Source organism: Podarcis muralis, chromosome 5 (assembly GCF_964188315.1).
Source record: "Podarcis muralis chromosome 5, rPodMur119.hap1.1, whole genome shotgun sequence".
Taxonomy (NCBI): Eukaryota; Metazoa; Chordata; class Lepidosauria; order Squamata; family Lacertidae; genus Podarcis; species Podarcis muralis.
The window spans coordinates 91,927,496-91,953,847 of record NC_135659.1 but is presented as its reverse complement, the minus strand read 5'-3'; the positions used below and the strand labels follow the sequence as shown (position 1 = coordinate 91,953,847).

General features: G+C 46.0%; 1 protein-coding gene across 2 annotated transcripts in view; it reads left to right on the top strand.

Moving 5' to 3' along the window:
- GATA5 (GATA binding protein 5) overlaps positions 1–16,247 on the top strand; it is a 53,932-nt gene extending 37,685 nt beyond the window's left edge. For both annotated transcript variants that reach the window (XM_028735397.2, XM_028735396.2), the window contains exons 3-7: positions 2,757–2,926; positions 11,139–11,264; positions 13,035–13,122; positions 14,477–14,601; positions 15,417–16,247. In XM_028735397.2, coding sequence (XP_028591230.2) covers positions 2,757–2,926; positions 11,139–11,264; positions 13,035–13,122; positions 14,477–14,601; positions 15,417–15,572 — 665 coding nt within the window. In that variant the 3' untranslated portion in view covers positions 15,573–16,247. The remainder of the gene's footprint in view (positions 1–2,756; positions 2,927–11,138; positions 11,265–13,034; positions 13,123–14,476; positions 14,602–15,416) is intronic.
- The last annotated feature ends 10,105 nt before the right edge of the window (positions 16,248–26,352 follow it).

Here is a 26,352-nt window from a genome sequence, read left to right as displayed (position 1 = left end):
CTTACTGCCCCCCCCCCCCGCACCTCACAAGCTAAGTCTGATCCTTACTATTAAAACTCTTGCGCCTGGTTTGGCTGTGGTGTGTATCTGCTGTGAGGAATGAAAGAGAAACCAGTCTTTGCTGGTATTTAACATGGGTCTGACTCCTTTAAGCAAAGGAAAGCCTTGGCGTGACCTACCAGTTTAAAACGCACAGCCCTAAAAGCAAAGCATAGGGCAGATGTGTGTGCCTGAAGGCTTAGCTCTGACCCTCCATCGGAGCAGAGCTCTCAAGTCCTTGCCAACCACGAGGTCAGCTGTAAAACTGACTCCGAACCTCTACCCGGAGTCTGTCATTTGTCAGCTCTGAGCTGTCGGTGTGATTGATACCCAGGCCTCAGTATCCCCCAACCTTCTCCATCAGCCAAAGACATTCCAGCAGGTCTTGTCCAGTCTGCCTGTCGCCACCAGTCAGCAAGCAGCGCTGCTTGATTGAAATCAGGGAAGTCTCCCGATCTCTTCCGCCTCCCCTTTTATCATCTTAGAATAACATCATCCCGATCATTTATTTTTACAACCAAGCTGGGTCGCACTTCATCTCACCCATTCAAACAGCACAAAGCAAGGATTTTTCTGGGGGCAAATGGAAGCCATGCACTCCTCTGAGTCTCCGCCGATGTCAGTGGCTATTACTTATGGCTGCTTCATTGACAATACATTTATCACTAATTAAAGAATACAAGAAATTAACTGAAAAGGGGTGTGTGTGTGTGGACTGAGTGGAGGGGATGTAGATCATTTTTCTACTTGTCTAGCTCAGGAGACACATGGCTGCCTCTTAAAAACATAAGAAAAAGACAAGTATTGATCATTTTAATGCTCTGATCCTAAACCCCTTGGGCAAAATCTAGACGCACCTCAGCTTCGTGAACATCAGTGAAATCCTAACAATCTATTTTGTTTGTATTTCTATCCCGCCTCTCATTGGAAGGCATATAAAAATACAGTTAGAACTACAACAGTACACACAGCCACACCCATAACCCCAAAACAATCCATACAGCACGTTGCAGGGACAAAATGCAATCTGGAAGAAGATACCAATGATACAGTAGGGTGGCGCTGTGGTCTAAACCACTGAGTCTCTTGGGCTTGCTGATCGGAAGGTCAGCGGTTCGAATCCGCATGAAGTGGGGAGCTCCTGTTGCTCTGTCCCAGCTTCTGCCAACCTAGCAGTTCGAAAGCATACTAGTGCAAGTAAGATAAACAGGTACCTCTGTAGTGGGAAGGTAAACTGTGTTTCCATGTGCTCTGGCTAAGCGGTTTAGTCATGCTGGCCACGTGACCCAGAAAGCTGTCTGTGGACAAACGCTGGCTCCCTCAATCTGAAAAGCAAGATGAGCACTGCAACCCCATAGTCACCTTTGACTGGACTTAACCATCCAGGGGTCCTTTAGCTTTTTTAGCTTTTCCAATAATACGAAGTGGAAACTATTGGTTTTAAGTGTTCACTTCTCATATCATAGACTTGTAGAGTTGTCAGGGACACAAAGGGTCATCCAGTCCAGGAATGCAATGCAGGAATCACAACTAAATTTCTATATATACTGATAGCAATACTGTAATTGAGTACTGATGGTACCTCATGCCTCTTTCTCCTTCCAACTCACCTCTCTTTTCAAGATCTCTCAACCTCTTGGCTCTCACCTAAGACACAACCCATCCAGACTGGTTCTCTCTCTCAGGGCCCAAGCACAGTCCCTTGTCTTAAATATATACACACAGTGGTCATTTTCTTGTCTCTTGGTCACACTGATTGGGCTTCCTGCCCTTAGTCCTATGTTATACCTGACTTACAAATGTTTGTGCACACAATAACTCCGAGGCTGTGCTTGAGGAGAGCAGGAAGGAATGCTCTCTACGAGGTTCATCCTTCCTTGAAATTCTTTGCCCTTCTTTCACTCCCATGGAATGCAATGGATTTCACTGGGGGAAGGTTGGGGGGCAGGTTTATCCTTTAACATTATTGGCACAATAAAAGGGTGTTAGTGGTGAATTTATTCCTGTTCATCAGTTGCAGTGCTTATAAGAATAATAATAATTAATAATAATTTATTATTTATAGCCCGCCCATCTGGCTGGGTTTGCCTAGCCATTCTGGGCAGCTCCCAACAGAATTAAAAGCACATTAAAAACCTCCCTAAACAGGGCTGCCTTCAGATGTCTTCTAAATGCCAGGTAGTTGTTTATTTCCTTGAAATCTGATGGGAGGGTGTTCCACAGGGTGGGTGCCACTACAGAGAAGGCCCTCTACCTCGTTCCCCAAGCCACCATTTTGCTGCTGCCCCAAGAGGCTATGGCGTACCAAAAGGGGGACCAAAATAAACCCAGAATATTTGTGGTATGGATCCTATGGGGAAGTTAAGGGGATATGCACCAATTGGATGTGAAGCAATGATGCAACCTCACCCAAAACTGAAGGTATAAGCAGTATTGACAGTGGGATCTCTTGTGACTGTCTTGCCCCATCATGAGCACAAATTTTCATAAATGCAATGGAAATGATGTCTGGTGGGAGCCTCTGTAAGGAGCTTCAAAACCTAGCCTGTAGGCTTTCTGATGCCATCGTTCCCATTCCATGACTTATTGTACTTCACGGTAGGAGATTTACCATTTCTAAGATGTGCTACGGTGTCTCTTGTCTCGATGCTGTGAAGGGACCGGGTCCCCACTTGAATGCCTAACGAAATGTGTCTCACCTTTTGTTTCACTTTCAGAGTTCTTGGAGGAATTCCCCGGAGATGGCAGAGAATGTGTTAACTGTGGAGCGATGTCCACTCCACTTTGGAGGAAAGATGGGACAGGACACTACCTGTGCAACGCCTGTGGTCTATATCACAAGATGAATGGCATTAACCGGCCTCTCATCAAGCCCCAGAAAAGGCTGGTAAGTCTGGCTAACCCTCAGTTGGCTTCTGTTTTACTAAAGGATTCTCCACATCCACCTTGTCTGGTCTTTAATATTGGATGGCCTCTTGTGTTTACTGCTTCTGGGGTCTTAGGTGTCAGGGGCAGGGTATTTTTCAAGCCAGGAGCCACACTCAACCTTTCAGGGGCCACATACCTACATGCCACTCTCCATCCAGGTGAGCCAGAGGTCTTGTCACAGATTAAGGGTCTGGAAGAGGTGTGAGGTCTGGACAGATTTCTACGGTTTCAGATTGAAATGCCTTGGGGCCACATTTAGGTCTGAAATCCACATTCTCTCTGCTTGCAGATGGTACCAGGGGTATGGAATTCTCTTCCCAGTAAATCAAGTAGGCATCGTCTGCAATGAGCTACACAAGCCAACTTAATTCTTGATTATTTCAGCAAGCCGCCTTATGAAAACTATTTACAGTTTTCATCAGCTTCTTGTCAGTTGACCCATTCCTGTATTTCCACTGGATTTTATTCCTTACATTGTTTGGTTGAGGTTCTGCACATTGCATGGGAGGAAAGAGGGAGGGAGAGATTTCCAATATAGAAATGAATAAATCATAGAATCATAGAAATTGTAGACTTGGGAGAGATCACGGGGGTCATCTAGTCCAATGCAGGAATATTTTGCCCAATGGGGGGCTCGAACGCACAACCCTGAGATTAAAAGTCTCATGTTCTACCAACTGAGCTATAATACGATGGTCTGACATGCATAGTGTTGATATTTTGAGTGGGCAGACTGATTTCCACACAGCACTTGCCTCCCTGTTTTGCTTCTAACCTGATAGGCAGATTAGAAGCTCCATTTTCAGAGCCAGTAAAATCTACACGCCAGTTGCTGTGCCTTCCTGTTCTGGTTAATGGGCTTCCTGGAAGTATCTGGCATTATACTATTTAAAACAGGGTGCTGGACTCCTCTCTCTCTCTCTCTCTCTCTCTCTCTCTCTCTCTGTTTATGTGTGTCCTACCTACACACACACCCCATGGGTCTGATCCAGCAGGTGGCTGCTTATATTCTGAACTCTTTGCAAACTGAGTGGATGCCAATGCAGAGACCTTGGGACTGTTCTCTCCTCCTGCACAAGGAAAGCTGCCTGCCAGAAACCCCCTGGATCAGGCCCAAGGCCCATTTAGTCCAGCATTCTGTTCTCATAGCTACCAACGAGGTGCCTATGGGAAGCCCACAAGCAAGCCCCCCGGGTGCAAGACCCCTCTCCCCATTTGCGATTTCCAACAACTGGTATTCAGAGGCTTACTGCTGCCGGTACTGAAGGCACAAAGCCATCCTGGTGAGTAGGCTTTTCCACCAGGAATATGTCTAATAAGCTAATCTGTCTAATAATTTTAATAAGCTTGAGTTTACATCCAGAGACTCTGGAAGCTGGGTGTAGTTCCTGTATCTTGGAGATGGGTGTGTTGTCAGTTTTAGATAGTGTTGCATTCTCTATGAAGCAGCAAATATAGTCTGTGGGTTCTCTTGGACCCAGCTTTTTGCTTAAGGCTCAGGTTACTTTGGTGGCTGGGTATGTTTCTGACCAGCTTTGGTTTGTGAGTCAGCTGCAATCTTTCCTGGATCAGCTTAGCTGGTCTACAGTGATTCAAGCACTGGTAATCTTGAAGATAAGGCTGCTCTCTTGGCTGGTTTAGAAGCCATGACTGGTGCAGAATTCTGCAGCCTGTTTGCTATTGGGTGTTGGCTACTGTCGACATGGGACGTGGGTGGCGCTGTGGGTTAAACCACAGAGCCTAGGACTTGCCGATCAGAAGGTCAGTGGTTGGAATCCCTGCGACGGGGTGAGCTCCCCTTGCTCGGTCCCTGCTCCTGCCAACCTAGCAGTTCGAAAGCAGGTCAAAGTGCAAGTAGATAAATAGGAACCGCTCCAGCGGGAAGGTAAACGGCATTTCTGTGTGCTGCTCTGGTTCGCCAGGTGCGGCTTAGTCATGCTGGCCACATGACCCGGAAGCTGTACGCCGGCTATAAATAAAGCGAGATGAGCGCCGCAATCCCAGAGTCGGTCACGACTGGACCATTAGGTCAGGGGTCCCTTTACCTTTAATTTTTACTGCCAACATATAACACCTATTATTATTTATTGTTTATTAAATTAGTATACCAACCACCATCCATAGATCTCGTGGTGGTACATAGCATAAAAATACAAGATGAAAACAGAAAAGGCATAATAAAAACAAGAACAAAACAAACCCATAACACCCTCTTCCACAAACACATTTAAAAGGAAAGAGAATGCAAACCAACCAAAGGCCTGATTGAAGAGGTATGTTTTTGCCATTATGCCTAAAGATGCATAATGGAGGTGCCAGGCAAACATCCCTGGGGAGAGCATTCCACAAATGGGGAGCCACTGCAGAAAAGGCCCTGGCTTGTGTTGCCACCCTCTGGACCTCTGGAGGAGGCACACAAAGAAGGACCTCAGATGATGATTGCAGGGTCTGGGTTGGACCTTGAGTTATTGTGGTTCTGATCTGTTTGAGTTGAAGTTGCTCCACTGACTGCCAGTATGTTCTTGAATGTACTTGGAGAAGAGCTGTGGCTCAGCGGCAGAGCATCTACCTTCCCTGCAAAAGGGCCCGGGTTCAATTCCTGGCATCTCCAGGTAGGGCTGGGAGAGGAGCCTTGGTCTGAAACCCTGGAGCATTGCTGCTGCCAGTCTGTGTAGACAGTACTGAGCTAGACAGAACAATGGATCTCACTCAATATGAGGCTGCTTCCCATGCTTCAAGGTCTTGCTTTTGGCATACAAAGTCTTAAGCAACATGGGGCCAGTGTGCATATGAGATCACCTTATTCCCCATTCCTCTGCCTGATCTTTGCATTCTGCCACTGAGGCACATCTGAAGATGCCTACAGGGTCAAACTCTCTTCAGCAAGAAAGTGTGCATTCAGTGTAGGAACCTTTATGGAACCTTTTGCAAAATGTTCTTAATATATACGTGACTTTAGGTAAAGGACAAGGACCCCTGACCACTAGGTCCAGTCGTGGTCAACTCTGGGGTTGTGGCACTCATCTCCCTTTATTGGCCGAGGGAGCCAGCGTACAGCTTCCTGGTCATGTGGCCAGCATGACTAAGCCGCTTCTGCGGAACCAGAGCAGCGCACGGAAACGCTGTTTACCTTCCCGCCGGAGCAGTACCTATTTATCTACTTGCACTTTGATGTGCTTTCGAACTGCTAGGTTGGCAGGAGCAGGGACTGAGCAATGGGAGCTCACCCCACCATGGGGATTCGAACCGCCGACCTTCTGATCGGCAAGTCCTAGGCTCTGTGGTTTAACCCACAGTGCCACCCGCGTCCCTTATATGTGACATTATCCACTTGCAGTTTAATTTCGAATACATCCAAATGCAGGTTTTTAGACCACGTGACTGTTACTCCCTGCTTTTCTTTTCTTTTGGCCTGCTTTTCAGGTTTGGGGTTCCAATTTTAGGTTTCATAAAGGAAGCCCAAGCTTTCAAAACGCACAGCCATTCCCCAGATCCAGTCTGCAAAACTCTGGCGCCTCATGGTTGGAGTCAAGACTGCCTATGTTTACATTTAGCAACTTCACACTTCATCTAATTTTATACTCTGTGGCTGGACTCCAGCTAACTCGGAGTAGTAATGACCCTAAGTTAGTCACATTCATTAATTTCAGTGGGTCTACTCTGAGCAGGAATAGCATTGGATACAACCCAATGCGTCTTTCCCTTCCACTGTTACTCACCGAGCTTTAAAGTATAACATTCTTCCCTCCCCCTTCAGTTGTTTGGAGAATATATCTTACATCCCTGGCAGCAGAAATGTTGACTTGTCCTTGGGATTCCAAAGGTATTTCCCATGACCTTCCTCTGTCTTTGCTGGATTAAAACTATTCAAGCCCTAAACGTAGTATTGGAAAGGGAGAGGAAAATACACGATGGCAGCTGGTCAGTGTGCACCTGGAATCTGCCTTAATCAAAGTTAAAAAGGGGGAGATTGTGGGCAAATTGTCCAATTCTAATCGCAGTGGTGAATGAAGATAAGCCCTTTCCTAGTATTGCTATTTCTGTTGTTTCTTCTTCTTCTTCTTCTTCTTCTTCTTCTTCTTCTTCTTCTTCTTCTTCTTCTTCTTCTTCTTCTCCTCCTCCTCCTCCTCCTCCTCCTCCTCCTCCTCCTCCTCCTCCTTCTTCTTCTTCTTCTTCTTCTTCTTCGATCACTCATAGCCGACTAAGATTGTCTTCCACTTTAACAGAGTCCATACGTGACTGTGGAGGCCAATTCTGGATCCTTCCACAGTGGGGGCATAGGTTTCTGGGCGGGAGTTGATCATGGTGAGGGTTTGCCAAGTATACCGTATTTTTTGCTCTATAAGACTCACTTTTTCCCTCCTAAAAAGTAAGGGGAAATGTGTGTGTGTCTTATGGAGCGAATGCAGGCTGCACAGCTATCCCAGAAGCCAGAACAGCAAGAGGGATTGCTGATTTCACTGCGCAGCGATCCCTCTTGCTATTCTGGCTTCTGAGATTCAGAATTTTTTTCTTCTTGTTTTCCTCCTCCAAAAACTAGGTGCGTCTTGTGGTCTGGTGCGTCTTATAGAGCGAAAAATACGGTACCTTCCTCTTAGCACGTTTCTCCCTTGTGTCCTCAGTTCGAGTGTCTTCAAAGCCCATGACACCTTTGGTAAAGGCTGTTCTCCAATTGGAGCTCTCACAGGCCTGTGTTTCCCAGTTGTCAGTGTTTATACTACATTTGTTTAGATTTGCCTTGAGAGAGTCTTTGAACCTCTTTTGTTGACCACCAGCATTACGCGTTCCATTTTTAAGTTCGGAATAGAGTAGCTGGACATGAAGATAAGATCTAACCTAATATTGCCGGTTAACCTCCCCTTAGCCCCCTCTCCGAACCAAGCATGCATCTGGAATCAGAGTTTGACTAAGAACTAAAGTGCCTGGAGAAGGTTAGCCAGAGGAGAGAGTTGTCCATCTCTTTCCCTCAGATTCATAGGAAGGGACCACAAGGATCATCTAGTCCAAACCCCTACAATGCAGGCATCTTTTGCCGAATGTGGGGCATGGACCCATGGATGTTCCTTGGGTGCACACACAGTATGATCAACAGATGTACAATTTGTGCACACAAATCATTGAGCTGCACACTGGCGCATTTATTCACAGGTAACATTCAACAAGTGTACACCAGAGTACAAAACAGTTGAGCTGCCTTTCACACAAACACTTGTGTGTGTGTAGAGTCAACCATATAAAGAACTGGAGAACATAATTGTTCAGCTGAGTATCGTGTGTCGTTCGAGCCACAATGACTCTGGGTGAGACTCTCCATCTTGGTTCAGTCCTCTGGCTTTGTAGCTGAGGCTGCGTACGAGCCTTTCCTGCGTGCTTTGAATGAAACACATTACAAAGTCCACGATACCGAAAGCTTATCAGCTGCATTTGGCTGCCGAGCGCAGTCTGGGGTGGACTTTCTGTTTTAAGGGCTCGGTCTGGTTTTGTATAAACAAACACATCGGGGCGCAATGTTGAAGTCAACAACTTCCTAGCCAAGGTCAAAGCTCTGCAAAGGCAGAGTGGAATAGGAAGAGGAGGGAGGAATTCACTTTCTCTTTTAAAAAAAGCACAGTAAGAATAATGCTGGAGCTTTTGCAACAAATGTGCCTCCCTCCCTCCTTCCCTGACAACCAAAATAGACCTTAGTCTTTTACCACTAATGCCAAATGCTGGAGAGAATTTGTAATCTGACTGTTTGCCTTCTGGAAGAGTAGTCCTTTTCCTACAGGGCTCATCTGCTATGGTCACAGTCACACCATATGTTTCGATCACTCTTACATGTCTTTAAACAGTCATAGCTTCCCCCCAAAGAATCCTAGGAACTGTGGTTTGAAGGGGGCTGATAGCTGATAGGAGACCCTTAAGAAATGACATTTCTTAAGGATTTTGTTTTGGTGGGGAAGCCATGCCACTGTTTGATCAAACAGTATCACAGCAATCCTTACAGTCCTAGTTGATTTTACTTTAATTAACAATATTGTGATCTGTCAACACTTTTTTTCATTATCGTGATCACAGTGTTTAACCAATAATTTTGTTGAGGTCTGTAGCGTTGGCCATTTTTGCTGTAGCTGCTGTAGAACGTGACCTGGGAGAGGAGGAGGGATGACCCCATATTACATATTATTATATAAAGCAGTGGGAGAAAACAAACACAAAACATTCAGGCCTGGACCTAGAAAACCCAAACCTGTGCCTAGAAATGGGGAACAAATGTGTGGGTGAGCATTTAGGAACTTCACAACCAGAATGCTAAAATGTGTCATTCCACTATGTCTTCCTGAAATGCCGGTCACCGCTGTGGTCTTTGCAATACTTCTCGTTCTGATTCCTGTTCCCCTTCACTTAATTCATCATTTGTGGGGACCAAGTTTTTAATAGCAAAACAAACGGATGCACAGTTTTTTTGCATTGTGGGTAATTTCCAAGGCGATGGGGTGATGCTCATGAAGAACTGATACTTTAAGGCTGTGAAATATTATTGAAGCACCTAAAGTGAGAGTATGCTAGTTTGCAAGATGTATCTGCTGCAGGACTACATGATATCAAGCTGCCAGTTTGGGGTGGAGGGTTAGAGAGCCTTCCCTCATCACATAATCATAGAACTGTAGAGTTGGAAGGGACCCCAAGGGTCATCTAGTCCAACTCCCTGCAATGCAGGAATCTCAGCTAAAGCATCCATGGCAGACCTCTGATTAAAAATTCAACCTCTGTTTAAAAACCTCAAAGGAAGGAGAGTCCACAACCTCCAGGCTAAACATACTCAACTCCCTCAACCATTCCTCATAAGGCTCAGTTTCCAGACCCTTGATTGTCTTGGTTGCCATCAAAGCTTTCTAGATATTTTTAAAACACTTCTACACACACACACACACACACACACAGAGAGAGAGAGAGAGAGAGAGAGAGAGAGAGAGAGAGAGAGAGAGAGAGAGCAGGCTAACTTTTCATGTGAAAGGAGGAGTGCTTGTTTTTACCAGGCACAAATCCAATGGTATGATTCTCACGCTGGCATCTGTGCAGCAAATCATCGCAAACATCACATGGAACTGCTGATTGCATGTAGCAGTCAAAATATGTGTCTCTGTTTGGGTCTTAATTTTCTTCATGAACATGGGCACATATATGAACATACCTTGGAGAAGACACCAGGGGCTGTTGAGAATTGCTTTGGGCGGTAGTGGTAGGAGATTCAGCTCATTCAGGTACCCTTAGCATTGTCAGTTCTTGCATTGTAATTTTTTACTATTTTGCTTGTTTACACAACCATCGTGCGAGGAAGGCCACTGGTTTATTTCTCACTCACTCACTCACTCACTCACTCACTCACTCACTGTGTGTGTATATACACCGTATTTTTCGCTCTATAAGATGCACCAGACCATAAGACGCACCTAGTTTTTGGAAGAGGAAAACAAGAAAAAAAATATTCTGAATCCCAGAAGCCAGGACAGCCAGTGGGATCGCAGCGCAGCGATCCCGCTGGCTGTCCTGGCTTATGGGATAGCCATGCGCAGCCTCTCCCGGGCAAGGGGAGCTTTCATCCCACTGCCCAGGAGAGTCTGCGCATGGCTAAGGCTCTCCCAAGAGCCGCGCTCCCTTTAAAGAGCACGCGGAGTGTGTGTGTGTGCGGCTCTTTAAAGGGAGCGCTGAGCAGAGCCTCCCGCCTGCATTCGCTCCATAATGCACACACATTTCCCCTTACTTTTTAGGAGGGGGAAAGTGCATCTTATAGAGCGAAAAATATGGTATATACAGGGTGAATCCTTTAAAAGAGGCCTGGTGGATATAGAGTACACATGTTCCACGGGGCCTCTTTTTAAAGACTCATCCTGTGTATTTCAACTGTTAACAAATTTAATAAAAAAATATATAGTTTTCCATTAATATTCAGTTACCTTCTCCACCCAGTACATAGTTATAAGCTATGGAATTCATTTCCCCAAGATGGTAGCGGTGACAGCCATTCTGGATGGCTTTAAAAGGCAATTAGACATGCTTATATTTGATGTCACATCAACCCCTCATCTTCTAGGAAATGGGCTTTATCTCAGATTTGATCATTTCCTGCCTGATGCAAATGCAGCATCGCTTCGGCACCACCCCACTTATATATATTTCTTCCTTTTCAGTCCTCCTCTAGACGCGCCGGCCTCTGCTGCACTAACTGCCATACGACCAACACTACGCTCTGGAGACGGAATGCAGAAGGGGAGCCAGTCTGCAACGCGTGTGGATTATACATGAAACTGCATGGGGTAAGGAGCATGTATTCATTAGGCTGGTATTCTGTGCATGTGTCTCTTCAAACACAAAGCCCCAAAGAAATAATAAATGCCGAAACAAGCACAATATACAGAAATAAATACAGGCGCACACACCTCAGTTTACTCCCGAGTTACGTTCCAGGTCACCGCATGCATTGGCAGAACGCATTAAGCCGCCCGCCCCAGCCCTCCTCCTTCCGGTGCCGAACATTAATAATAATAATAATAATAATAATAATAATAATAATAATAATAATAAATAAATAAATAATTTATTATTTATACCCTGCACATCTGGCTGAGTTTCCCCAGCCACTCTGGGCAGCTCCCAATCAATGTTAAAAACAATACAGCATTAAATATTAAAAACGTCCCTAAACAGGGCTGCCTTCAGATGTCTTTTAAAAATAAGATAGCTGCTTATTTCCTTCACATCTGAAGGGAGGGCGTTCCACAGGGCGGGCACCACTACTGAGAAGACCCTCTGCCTGGTTCCCTTTAACCTCACTTCTCGCAATGAGGGAACTGCCAGAAGGCCCTCGGCGCTGGATCTCAATGTCCGGCTGAATGATGGGGGTCGAGACGCTCCTTCAGGTATACAGGACCAAGGCCATTTAGGGCTTTAAAGGTCAGCACCAACACTTTGAATTGTGCTCGGAAACATACTGGGAGCCAATGCAGATCTCTCAGGACCGGTGTTATGTGGTCCCGGCGGCCACTCTCAGTCATCAGTCTAGCTGCTGCATTCTGGATTAATTGCAGTTTCCAGGTCACCTTCAAAGGTAGCCGCACGTAGAGTGCATTGCAGTAGTCCAAGTGGGAGATAACTAGAGCATGCACCACTCTGGCAAGACAGTCCGCAGGCAGGTAGGGTCATCCTGCGTACCAGGTGGAGCTGGTAGACAGCCACCCTGGACACAGAAAGAACCTGCGCCTCCATGGACAGCATGTGTGCATCAAACGCACACAAATTGAGAGTGGCCTGTATGTAGTTAAAAACAATGACTCTAAAAGTCAATTCACAAGAATCAGACACAAAAACCCTTCTACCCAACAACAGGATGGACAAATACTGCCGTAAAGGCAGCACAATATAGTGGTCTCCATCAGTTCCCAAATACTTGAGAAAGAAACGTGTATTTGCCTTCCTGGGGAGAATGTTTTGCAATTGAGGGGCTACCACTGAAAAGGCCTGTTCTCTCATTGCTCTCCTCCAAACTTTTCTTGGAGAGGGCACTGAGAGAAAAGGCTTCAGACAACTATTTTAGGGTGTGGGTCAGTACTTATGAGATAAGGCAGTCTATAAGGTATCGGGGTCCTAAGCTGTCTAAGGCTTTATGCACCATTTTGATTTGAGTTCAGAAGTGGAATCTGCCGCCGGGCCAGAACCTGTGCCAGTGTGCTTTGCGTCTTTCAAAAATGTGGACCTAGGTTTCACCTGTCCCAGAGACAGAAGACTGTCCTTGTTCAAGAAGTAAAAATACTGTACTCGTCAGCCACAGCTATTTCTCTTAACCCAGTAGTGTAGGAAGGAAAATGGAGGAAATATGGGTGTGTGTGTTTGTCGTAAGGTTCTCCAAATACTCTGCCTCATGCATCTACTAGCCCAAGGACTGCCAATGAGAAAAATGAACCCCTCTGAAGGACAAGGACACCATGTGCATTGCACAGATACAGTGACTATAAAGCGAATACTGGAGTGCTCTGCAGAAAGGCAAGTCAAAGCCGGTACTGACGATTCTTCCTCTTTTTGATGTCAAGGTACCCAGACCTCTGGCAATGAAAAAAGAAAGCATCCAGACGAGGAAGAGGAAACCTAAAAATATCACCAAAGGAAAATCCTCAACAGGTATCAATAATAATAGTAAATTATAAAATAAATGCCGTCTTGGTGCATGCATGGCTGTCCTGCTCCAAAAAGCTTACAATCTACACTGCAGAATTAGGGAAAGGAAGGCAGTATCTGCATGATTTGATCCTTCGATGTAGATTCTTTCTACCATTGTGAAGCAGAATTCATGAAGTGTTCACACAGTTCATACACACTATGGAGTCAGCTACATTAGTAACAAAACAAACAGTGTTTTGAATGCATTATAAAGATGCAACACCAGATGGTGCTGGAGAGCAAAAAAAATATTTGCGATTTTTCATAGCGTTGTTTTTTCTTATAACGATTTAATTTCTGACTTATTTATAGCACCCCCCCCCTGTGTGTAGATCCACCCCATGTGTTCACACAGAGAGTTCATCTTTCTCTCTGTGTGTGATCCACAGTTCAGCCAAGGTTTCCCTCTGTGTGTTTAACCTTCACCCTCACACACATCCAACCCTAGCCAAACCCACAGTCCGAAGAGATGCAACCCAGAAAGAATTATTTCTTATGATTCTGCTGGCCGACTAGTTAGACCCTCTGTGATAACAAAGGATAAGGGTTAAAGCAAGGGCAAGGGTGAGCTTGAAGGATGACAATTATAAAAATTAAGATTAAATTATAAGTGATAAAATTAAAATGCTTAGTCCTTGTTTGGCTATTTGGGGTTGACGTCCCCATTAAGATCTTCTAAGGTTTTCTAAAGTATTTTCTATTTGTACAAACCTTGGGGACTGCTCCTCTTGTGTGTAGATGGTACTGTTTTGGCTGCAAAAGGATTGGCACAGTGGGTTGAATTTGCTATTGGTAATGGGATAAAATAAACAGGTAGGGAGCCTATTCCAATCTGAGGGTTGTATTCCATTGCAGGAACTTTCTGGGGGCCACATGCAGTGATGGTAGGGGCCAGAGGCGAAAGCAGGGAAAGCAATGGATGTGATTGTTGCCTTTGTACAGTAGGCTAGATTCTTCATCCTTCATCCCCAAAGCAAGAGCCATTATCACAGTTCCAGAAAATGTGATATCCAGGCAAACGTTCTCAAGTAACATGCAGAGGAGAGTCAGTGAGAAGTATGGGGTGGGGTAGGGTCTAGGGAGGGTCCCAAGGGCCAAATAGATATCTCTCAAGGGCCACATTCAGCTCCTGGACCTGACGGTTCCTCACTCCTGAGAAATAAGCAAATGTTTGGCCTTGCACAGATGTCAGAAGTTTGAAGGAGATGGAAATATGAATAAATCATATGGCCTATAACTAGCAATAATAATGCAATCTGCTTCTGCTTCACACTTTCATTAATGTATGTATTCTTTAAAACATTTTATCTTGCAGGGTCCACCAATTCAACCACCAATTCCCCTTCCTCCATCACAAATTCTGAAAGCACCGTCACTTTAAAAACGGAACCCTCTGTAACAGCGCAATATCCAGGGCAGTCGATCGTGGCCGCTTCCCAGGTAAATGGATGATGGGAACTGCAGTACATCTTGACAAATGATATGATTATGATATGATATGATATGATATGATATGATATGTAGCATGCTCATGGATTTTGTGCTGCTGGTGGAGATGATAATGATGGACTCCTCTAGCAGTGATTGGCCAAGCTGCCGTAATTTCAGAGTCTCCTGGGCCAGTTAGAAATCAGGCATAGTCTTAGAGTACAGCAGGCCGGAGCGGAAATAAAGGCCTCTATTAAAAATGGAGGTCTATAAAAGGGGGCAGTAGACCAAAGGAATTATGGGAATGGAGATGAGTCCTGCAGAAGAATGAGTGGGAGACCTGAAGAAGGAATACAAGAGTTTAGTGTTTCTCCCCAGCTGTTGGACCAAACTCCCATCATCCCTGACTACTCATCCTGATAGCTAGGGATGATGGGAGTTGTAGTCCACCACAGCTGGGGACCCAAGTTTTGAGAAACACTGAAAGGGAAACTAGAAGCAGGGAGGCATAAAGAAGGGTGTGTGTCGGGGATGGGGAACCTGTGGCTCTCTGGATGTTGTTGGACTCCAATTCCCATCAGCCCAAGCCAACAGTGGCCACTGCTCAGGGGTGACGGGAGCTGTAGTCCAACAATATCTGGAGGGCTACAGGTTTCCCATTCTTTGTGTATACAGCCAGGAGCTGCAGAGATCAGGAAGACTAGAGGTCTGACCCATGTTAAACATGTTAGTCTTTACGGTAGGGGTTAAAGCAACCAATGCAATAGAAATTTCACCTGTAATGGGGACAGCAAGCCCATTCATTTCTTTGTTGCAAATCCTTGTAGGGTCCAAGCCAATCTGAAGACGCTCTGGCTGACAGCCACACCCAGTTCAAGTACGAGCCAGAGGACTACGCCTTCTCTGCGGCCACCATGACCCAGCAGTCGGGACTAAGCGTTCCTCTTCGCCAAGACTCATGGTGTGCCCTGGCACTGGCCTAGGAAACTGGTCTTCCATTTTTAAAATTGAAAGCAGGCAGCAGATGAACCTATTGTTCCCATGACGTCAGTGGATAGCAGGCCAAAAAAATGGACCTTCCTACGTTAGTACTTTGGGTGATCAATGTGGGTCTATCTTTTCTAAATGCTGGCTTCTTTTTCCATGGAAGATGCACCATTTGGACTGAATATGGCCAATTGCCTTCCTCTTGACACATCTGACTCTATGGGTCTCTTTTGCTCTCAAAAAGTTTTCAAATTTTACCAGCACCAATCGAAAGTGGGAAGAAACCCAGACCTCTGTTCAGAGGAGGAGGTATCTATCTTCCCCATGATCCATTTTAAAGAAATAAATCTCAGAATCTATACTTTTGTTCACAGTGATTTCAACTCCCCTCTTTTTATGACTCCCCTGTGTGCAATTTCACTCCACTTCCCAATAAAGACTATAATAGAAAGCGGCACCAAGTAACTTAATTTTATTAAAATGTAAACAAGTCTTGCCTTCCTAATGTTTATTGGTGTGGGCAAGGCAAAGGGGAGAGGAAAATAAACCTGTTTTAAAACATTTGCTGTTTTATATTAAAAAGAAAATACTTCTGATAGTGTGTTACCTTCTGGAGTGTCTAATTTATCACCATTTAAAAAAAATAAATCGCACAGAGAAATTCTCTTGAACTGCTCTTCCAAGCATTCTGTTGAAGGAAGTTTCTCAACACACCAGCCCATCACACTGTAGCAGAGGTGGGGCCACTCCCAGTCATCAGTCTAGCTGCCACATTGTGGATTAAGACTTTCATTGCCTACTTGTCATATTATACACCCAGGGTATGGTCTGAAGGCACATGAGGTCACCATCTTGCTGAGGTTCAGCAGGTCTGGGTCTGATCAGGGCCTGGAACCCCATGCCCACCACCCTGGGCTCCATGGCTGAAGAAAGGTAGGGTACAAATGTAAGAAAGTAAATGAATCTGAGGTCGTACGCCTCTGAATGCCAGTCACTGAGTTACATGAGCCAGAGTCTGCACCAGCGGCGTAGCATGGGTTGTCAGCACCCGGGGCAAGGCAAGTAATTTGCGCCCCCTAACCCGTGGATTTGCGCCCCCTAACCCGTGGATTTGCCCTAACCCCAGATGTTGCGCCCGGTGCGGCCGGCCCCCCCTGCACCCCCCACGCTACGCCACTGGTCTGCACTGATGGTCCACATGGGGGCTTCCTATAGTCATCTGGTTGACCCTTGTAGGTTCAGAAAGCTGGACAAGATGAGCCTTTGATCTGATCCAGCAGGACTCTTCGTCATGAACTAACTACTATGGGAAATGGTGATTACTGTGTTTTGGGAATTTAGTTTTGACTTTCCAAATTACAGGCATTTGAATCTTTGTAGCTCAGCTTTGCTCTTGCCCTCAAAGGCCAGTCAAACATAAACAGAAAAGCTTGGGGCCAGGAGATTTCACAGCACTGCAAATCCTGACTGTCTTATCATACAGCAGAGGGCAAAGACTTGTTCTGTGTGATCCTTGAGGACAGGACGAGATCTAATGGGCTTAGAGGAGGAGGTTGGAATTTTAGTTGTCTATTAGGGTGGTAAGAGCAGCTCAACAAAGGAACTCATAACCTAGAGATTGGCGGGTTCTCCAACTCTAGAGGTCTTCAGGCAAATATTAGGCAGCCATATCTTGGAGATGCTCTATCCCTGGATTTGCTGGGTTGAGCAGGGGGTTAGACTAGCAGGTCTTGGGAGATTCCTCTTACTCTTGAAGAACCCCTTCAAGTTTGGGATCTGCCAGGATTCAGTGAAAGTACCAGTATATTACATTCAATGACCTTGGGTACCTTTCCAGACCAGCTTCTGTAAACAAGTGAGGATTTTCCAAGATTATTTGGGGACCAATATAAGGAGATTTGTAGAGACCCAAACTTACTGTTTTCCCCTGTTGAAATGCTGTATGGAAACAAAAATGGGAGTGAGAGAAGTGAGTGGTGAGGTGTCATCAGCTCAGCATGACCAATTGTGTGTCCAGTAACTTTGCTTCAATCTAGCAGGAGCTATTTATAGCCAGGAAGTTGTCAAGGAATTACCCATTATTATGGAAACAATCTGGTTCAGGGCTTCCTGCACTGGTTGTTTTCCTTGTCAAAGAGAAATATGTGGTTTGGTGGTGTTGTTGTTTTCTTATGATGTCAGACACACACAATGTCCCACGGTACCGAAGGAGAGAGGAGATGGAGAGGAGACTGTCTGTGAATTATGGGGACATTGTTAGTTCCGCGGGAACTAACAATTGATCATTAAACCACTCTGCAATTATAGCTCTATGAGGGGAATAGGGAGTCTCCCAGCAATTCTCAACCCCCTTAACAAACTACGCTTCCCAAGATTCTCTGGGGTAAACCATGGCTATTTATAATGCATAGAATCATAGAATCATACAGTTGGAAGAGACCACAAGGGCCATCGAGTCCAACCCCCTGCCAAGCAGGAAACACCATCAGAGCACTCCTGACATATGGTTGTCAAGCCTCTGCTTAAAGACCTCCAAAGACGGAGACTCCACCACACTCCTTGGCAGCAAATTCCACTGTCGAACAGCTCTTACTGTCAGGAAGTTCTTCCTAATGTTTAGGTGGAATCTTCTTTCTTGTAGTTTGGATCCATTGCTCCGTGTCCGCTTCTCTGGAGCAGCAGAAAACAACCTTTCTCCCTCCTCTATATGACATCCTTTTATATATTTGAACATGGCTATCATATCACCCCTTAACCTCCTCTTCTCCAGGCTAAACATGCCCAGCTCCCTTAGCCGTTCCTCATAAGGCATCGTTTCCAGGCCTTTGACCATTTTGGTTGCCCTCCTCTGGACACGTTCCAGTTTGTCAGTGTCCTTCTTGAACTGTGGTGCCCAGAACTGGACAACTGGACACAGTACTCCAGGTGAGGTCTGACCAGAGCAGAATACAGTGGCACTATTACTTCCCTTGATCTAGATGCTATACTCCTATTGATGCAGCCCAGAATTGCATTGGCTTTTTTAGCTGCCGCGTCACACTGTTGGCTCATGTCAAGTTTGTGGTCAACCAAGACTCCTAGATCCTTTTCACATGTACTGCTCTCAAGCCAGGTGTCCCCCATCTTGTATTTGTAATGCAGATGGTGCCTTACTTCTGCCACCTCTGTACTTGTTGGAACTCCACAGTGTCATAATAGGATTATGGGGTGAGTAACCTCCTGAAGCAAAGAGCAAGAAAATGCCTTAAGGTGTGTAGGATTTGATGAGAGATGTTGGAATGAAGATACTGGATGCTTTAGACTGCTTGAACAAAGGGGGACACACAGAGAGAGAGCTATTTTAAATCCATTGACCATCAATCTTGTAGCCAGCAGCGGGGAATGGGTGGCCCTGCAGATGTTGGACTCCACTTCCCATCAGCCAACAATGGCTGCTGCTCAGCTCCAGCCACCATGGGTAATGGTCAGGGATGGTGGCCATTGGACTTCAGCAACACCTAGCAAGCCACAGCCATGTCCAAAGGCAATAGCCATGCTCTCAAGCTTGTCTGCATAAGTCATTTTGTAAAGCGGGCACAGAGAGAACCAAAACTCTGCCAAGAGCTGACTCCCAATGGCTCCAGTAGAGTTATTTATGAGCTGCTGGTAAATGCGGACTGTACACTTGCAGCTTAAAGAAACAATGACAGCATGAGGAAAAAACGAAACAGTTGCTCTGCAAGCTCTACCTGCTTCTGCAGAGAGCTGCAAGGGGGCTTGTTGCAAGGCATCCATTATTTTTACACCTGAAGTATAATGGAGCAGCGTTCCTCACCCAAAGGCGATGCTCATGTGCATTCACTCTTGTAGCCCTTGGAGTAGGTTTTGCACAATAGTCTCCAGTGTAGCAAATGGAACAGTTCCTTTTCTGCAATGGGCAGAGGCAGGAAAATTAACCCCTCTCCCCCACCATCTCTATCCCAGTTCCTATATGTCGTCCATGTGTAAAAAGGTAAAGGGACCCCTGATCATTAGGTCCAGTCGTGACCGACTCTGGGGTTGCGGCGCTCATCTCGCTTTATTGGCCGAGGGAGCCAGCGTACAGCTTCCGGGTCATGTGGCCAGCATGACTAAGCCGCTTCTGGTGAACCAGAGCAGTGCACGGAAACGCCGTTTACCTTCCCGCCGGAGCGGTACCTATTTATCTACTTGCACTTTGACGTGCTTTTGAACTGCTAGGTTGGCAGGAGCAGGGACCGAGCAACGGGAGCTCACACCGTCACGGGGATTCAAACCGCCAACCTTCTGATTGACAAGCCCTAGGCTCTGTGGTTTAACCCACAGCACCACCCGCATCCCTCTCGTCCATTTATAGGACAGGCCTAAATGACTGGGAAGGGGGAAGCGGGCAGTTTCTCTCTTCAGTATTATAAAATTACAACATGAAAACAACAACAATAAAGACACAAATCAATACTCGTGGTCCACATCCTGGACTTGACAGAGCCTGAATGCGATCTTTATTTATAAAGGTATTTATATACTGCCATTTATATACTGCGACGTCAGGGCGGTGTACAATGATAAAATGTCATTTAAATGGTACGAAACAATAATTGAAACGATCACTTTTTAAAAAAAACACCATTCAAACAGCAACATAGGCCTGTTCACAGGACATCTTCTTAAGCAACTGCAATTCAAGTTGGTATTGAGTGGACTTTACCAACTTTAGTTGGGAATCTTTAATTTTAATCACAGCACGTGTCTCCCATGCCAATTTCCAGATCTTCCACTGCCACTCTGCAATTTCTGTTGGTGCCTGTTGTACTCCCCTCTCAGACAGAAGCTATTTCAGCTTAAACACCCATTAATATAGAGCTGTAGCACATTTTTGCCTTCAAAATAGAATATGCAAAAAAAGTCCTTTTTGCAGGGGTGCAGGTGCGGGGAAGGGGGCAACCTTACCCGTTGCTTTTCCATGCCTATTTGCAGCCATCATTCTCCAGCTCTGCTGCTGCTTCTGTACTTGTTTATCTTTAACACGGTGGCTGCTTCTTTTGCTACAATATCCCAGCCAATCAGGGACCACATAGTGAATGTGATAAGAGAATACGGTTAAATCATCGAGGGTCAAGCCCACATGTGCACAGGAATACATACAGAAGCATGCACTGAAAGGAGTATGGATTGGTTGCTGAACTGAGCAGAGTTTCCCGAGAGTTAAAAGCTTTTGTTGCTAAAATTAAGGCACCAGTCCTCAAGCTAATGAGGATAACTTCATTCCTGATACCTAGATTTCTGGGCATGGGGAATGCATATGATGGAAGCATAATAATAATAGTAATTTATTATTTATACCCCGCCCATCTGGCTGAGTTTCCCCAGCCACTCTGGGCAGCTCCCAATCAAGTGTTAAAAACAATACAGCATTAAATATTAAAAGCTTCCCTAAACAGGGCTGCCTTCAGATGTCTTTTAAAGATAGGAAAGCTGCTTATTGCCTTGACATCTGCTGGGAGGGCGTTCCACAGGGCGGGCGCCACTACCGAGAAGGCTCTCTGTCTGGTTCCCTGTAACCTCACTTCTCGCAGGGAGGGAACCGCCAGAAGGCCCTTGCCACTGGATCTCAGTGTCCGGGCTGGACAATGGGGGTGGAGACGCTCCTTCAGGTATACTGGGCCGAGGCCGTTTAGGACTTCAAAGGTCATCACCAACAATTTGAATTGCGCTCGGAAACGTACTGGGAGCCAATGCAGAACTCTCAGGACCTAAGCATCTAGGTATGCTTGCCTAAAGAAGAATGCTTTTAGCAGGTGCCCAAAAAAAGTCTAGCAAAGGAACATGCTTTGTTGAAATTTCAACCTTCACAACACAGGAAAACAGCCAAATAAACAGCCAAATATTTTCGTGGAGGAGGGTCAAGATATTAACTGATATGAATGAAATTTCATATGTAGCTATATAATCCCTAGCGTAGTAAGATAAGACCTTTGGAGCAGGCTTTTTTTTTTTTTTAAAAAAAAAGTTTTTTATGAACCGCCCTAGTATGGCAGTAATTGTTCCTTGATCATTTGTGTGTGTCCCCCCCATGATGGCACCTGGGGCAGACCGCCCCTCCTTTCCTATGCCCCTGGCACAGATCCTGTTCATTCCAATGGTCCAGAATAAATTCCTAGTGGATTGGGCCTCACTCTTCAAAGCAGTACAGATTACTGTGAAGGTACAAAGCTACCAAGTGGAACTGAAGTTGCAAAGGTTCCTGGTGGAATTGAAGCAGTAACGTCCCCTAGAGATAACTTTGGATTTTTTATTTTATTTTTTAAGTCTCCCAGGTTAGTTCAAGATTTATTGCACCATTAACATGACCATAAACAAGAACAACTTGCATTGATATAGATGTGAGAGCTTCGTTGTGCTACTTGCTGACTCTGTGAAAAATCAGTGTAAAGGGCAGGATGAACAGATCACTGCAGTTATGTTGTAAAACCATCTGGGCCAGTGGCCTTTGGACAGTGACAATGCATAGCCTGAAGGTGGCTGTGCAGCAACAGCAGAGCGCGTCCACCAATGCACGTGGGGTGACGGGGTAGCACATATTGCACATGTGCTTTCGGTTAAGGAGGTGTGGCAGGGACACAGTTCTAAGTCTTTAAGCCCTGTGCATGCATAACAGGACAGCAACTGATAGGCAGAAGAGGCATCATAGCTGCGGGCAGAGAGGTTCAAGCGAGACCATTAGACAGTCAAAGACTGTCCACGTTCTAATGGATTATATACTGAAGGTTCATCTATAGGATGGATGGCGGCTAACAGATTGAGGTTGAATCCTGACAAGACAGAAGTACTGTTTTGGGGGGACAGGAGGCGGGCAGGTGTGGGGGATTCCCTGGTCCTGAATGGGGTAACTGTGCCCCTGAAGGACCAGGTACACAGCCTGGAGTCATTTTGGACTCACAGTTGTCCATGGAGGCGCAGGTCAATTCTGTGTCCAGGGCAGCTGTCTACCATCTCCACCTGGTACGCAGGCTAAGACCCTACCTGCCTGCAGACTGTCTCGCCAGAGTGGTGCATGCTCTAGTTATCTCCTGATTGGACTACTGCAATGCTCTCTACGTGGGGCAACCTTTGAAGGTGACCCCTGAAACTACAGTTAATCCAGAATGCAGCAGCTAGACTGATGACTGGGAGTGGCCACCGGGATCATATAACACTGGTTCTAAAGCTGGCTTCCTGAACCTCAGCCCTCCAGATGCTTTTGGCCTACAACTCCCATGATCCCTAGCTAGCAGGCCCAGTGGTCAGGGGTGATGGGAATTGTAGTCTCAAAACATCTGGAGGGCCGAGGTTGAAGAAGCCTGTTGTAAAGGATCTTCACTGGCTCCCAGTATGTTTCCGAGCACAATTCAAAGTGTTGGTGCTGACCTTTAAAGCCCTAAACGGCCTTGGCCCAGTATACCTGAAGGAGCATCTCTACCCCCATCACTCAGCCCACACAGAGATCCACCTCGGGGAACCAGGCAGAGGGCCTTCTTGGTAGTGGCACCATCCCTGTGAAATGCCCTCCCTTCAGATGTCAAGGAAATAAAGAATTACACAACTTTTAGAAGACATCTGAAGGCAGCCCTGTATCAGGAGGTTTTTAACGTTTGATGCTTTTATTCTGTTTTTAGATATGCTGTAAGCTGCCCAGAGTGGCTGGGGAAATCCAGCCAGATGGGTGGGGTATTATTATTATTATTATTATTATTATTATTATTATTATTGCCCTTCCCCTATACAGAAGGCACTTGTCAGCCAGACACCAAGTCTGTTTGATACTGTCCCCATTTGGCCACTCAGGAGTTTCAAGGCTTGTAGGTCCTTAACCTCAACCATCATGTTTTGTAAGAGTTCCATTGGAGGCTAGACATAATATGGGCCAGCAATGAAACTTTAGGGCAGAAGGGTAGCCAATGTGCTGCCCTCCAGAGGATATTGGCCTACAGCTCCCATCATCCCTGGTCGTTGGCCATGCTGATGGGAGTTGGTCCAGCAACATGAGGAATGATGGGAGTTGAAGGCTGAGAAGACCAAGGAGACCAGGGTTCAGGTTGCCACTCAGCCACGAAACTCACTGGGTGGTCTTTTCCAGTCGCTGTCTCTCAGCCTAACCTACCTCACAGCACTGTTGTGAGGGCACAAAAGGGAAATGGAGAACCAAGTATGCCACCTTCAGCTCATTGAAGAAAAGGTGGGATATAAATATAACAGATAGACAGAGAACCAGCCTCCTCCCAGGGTGTTTTAGATTTTACAGGACAGAATCATGGAACTCCAATGAAATATACTTGGAGTTGAGTGTGAATTGCATGCTCTTTATTCAGCTCATAGTAGCAATGAATGAAACTTTCCCCAAAACGTCTAGCTATATATACATTATTTACACAATGGGCCCCACGTGATTGGCTAATTCTGGGCTGCTCCTGACTCACTTCATCCAGAAGCCTGATTGGCTGCTCCTGCAGGCCAATCAGGTCGCTGTTTCACTTCCACCTGGAGCTGGATTGGGTGGCTCCTGCAGACCAATCAGACTGCTGCATTCTGGGTTCTATTGTTCTAGGATTCAGATCAGTACATAACATCCCAATAATTTGTAGTTCAAATCTCAATGTGGGGAGGGGAAATTAGTGCTATGTCCTCCATGATTTCTCCCTAACTGATGTCCCCAAAGGTCATTTGTGACAGCTAACTTGGCACATAGCTTATCATTTTCTTTTTCTCTCTCTGTTGCTATTGCTTGATCCATAGCAATCCTGACTCTTCATATGTTCAGGTTACCGTGCGAATGAGGTGTCCATGTTTGACCTTGCCATCTTTCTCTCTTTTGATTAATAACTCTCAAACCACAATCAGACGTGGGTGGGAGCACTTCCACAGTCAACAGTTGCTAATGCTGTAAGACATTTAAAAATAAATGATAATGTTTCTCTTAGCCTGACAGCTTACATGGGAACTTACTAAGAAGGCTGTGGGTTTGTTTTGGGGCTGTCATGAAGCATTTAAAGTGCATTCTATCACTCCAGATTAAAGGGGGTGGTAAGCTACACACAGCAATACCGTTTCGGTCACAAGACCATTTGGAGCCTCTTTGCAAATGGGACAACAAGCTCAGAAGCCTTTCTTTGGATTTCCTCTCCAGCAACTGAGACCAAGAAACACAATTCATTTCTTGGGCACACTCACTTGGCAGGGCTGCAGAGTTCTAATTCTCAAAGGCTGAGATCATATGCAAGAAGCTGCCGCCTTATACTATGTCAGACCATTGTTCCATCTAGGTCAATAATCTCTAAACCAGGGGTTGGGAACCTCCAGCCCATAGGCCTAATCAGGCCCAACATGGGTCCCAATTTGGCACATGAGGCTGTTTCCCTCCAAGCCAAGGCCACCTGCCCTCCATTTGATATGAGGTAGGGGGGAGGTGGAGACAAGGATGTGGATACCTTTATGCTCCCAATCATTGGCAAAGGAGGCAGCTGAGTTGTTGTTGTTGTTGTTTAGTCGTTTAGTTGTGTCCGACTCTTCATGACCCCATGGACCAGAGCACCCCAGGCACTCCTGTCTTCCACTGCCTCCTGCAATTTGGTCAAACTCATGCTGGTAGCTTTGAGAACACTGTCCCACCATCTCGTCCTCTGTCGTCCCCTTCTCCTTGTGCCCTCCCAACATCAGGGTCTTTTCCTTGTGCCTTTCCCAACATCAGGGTCTTTTCCAGGGAGTCTTCTCTTCTCATGAGGTGGCCAAAGTACTGGAGCCTCAGCTTCAGGATCTGTTCTTCCAGTGAGCACTCAGGGCTGATTTCCTTAAGAATGGATAGGTTTGATCTGCCTTGCCGTGGTGAAGGGGCTTGAATAACTCAGAGAAGCTATGAGCTATGCCGTGCAGGGCCACCCAAGGTGGACAGGTCATAGTGGAGAGTTTTGACCAAATGTGATCTACCTAGAGCAGGAACCGGCAAGCCACTCCAGTATTCCTGCCAAGAAAACTCCATGGACAAAGACAACAGGCAGCTCAGTGGGGAGAGTCAAATAAGCCTTGAAAGAGCTTGCAAGTCCCCTGCGCTGTTGGGACTTCAAAGCACCCCATTGCCTGATGCCACTGCGAGTCATGTGATTGAATGTGGGAGATCCTGTTTGTCAAATTTGGCCCATAAGGGTTAGGGGAGATTAGGTGCCAGCCCACTAGTCAGGTTGACTCCCTGCCCCCAGTCTGGGCCTAAACTAGACTAGTGGTGAAGGCCCCAGGTTCCAGGCAGGGGTTTTCCCCAGCTCCACTTAAGAGATGCCAAAGAATGCACATCCAAGTGCTCTGTGATGCAGCTACCTGTAGGACATTGCTTCAGAAGTGTAGTTACTGATTCCTTTACTTTCTGGCATATGAAATCACCCATTGCTGTGAAGTGCGAAAAGAAAACAGGGGTGACTAGAGAAGTGGTGGTAAATTCTAGCTGCTTCAGAGCTAAGCAGAAATAGCTGGGGATCTGAAGCTTCTTGTTTCATCCTAGGTTAAATCCTAGGAAAATGGGACAGTAAGGTGAAGAAGCCTGTCCTTGTATATTTTTATTCCACCTGCCTCCCTCTCTCCTCTATTTACCCTTCCCGGTTCCACCTACTTGGATTGTCCCTCAAGGGACCTTATCAGGCAAAGCCCTACAGCTTCCATATCTCCTGGAAAGCTGTGCCAGCCTGAAAGCTTCAAATGGATATTGGTTCCTTTCACCCAACTGCAGCATTATCTCAGGGGGCTTAGGGGTGCCTT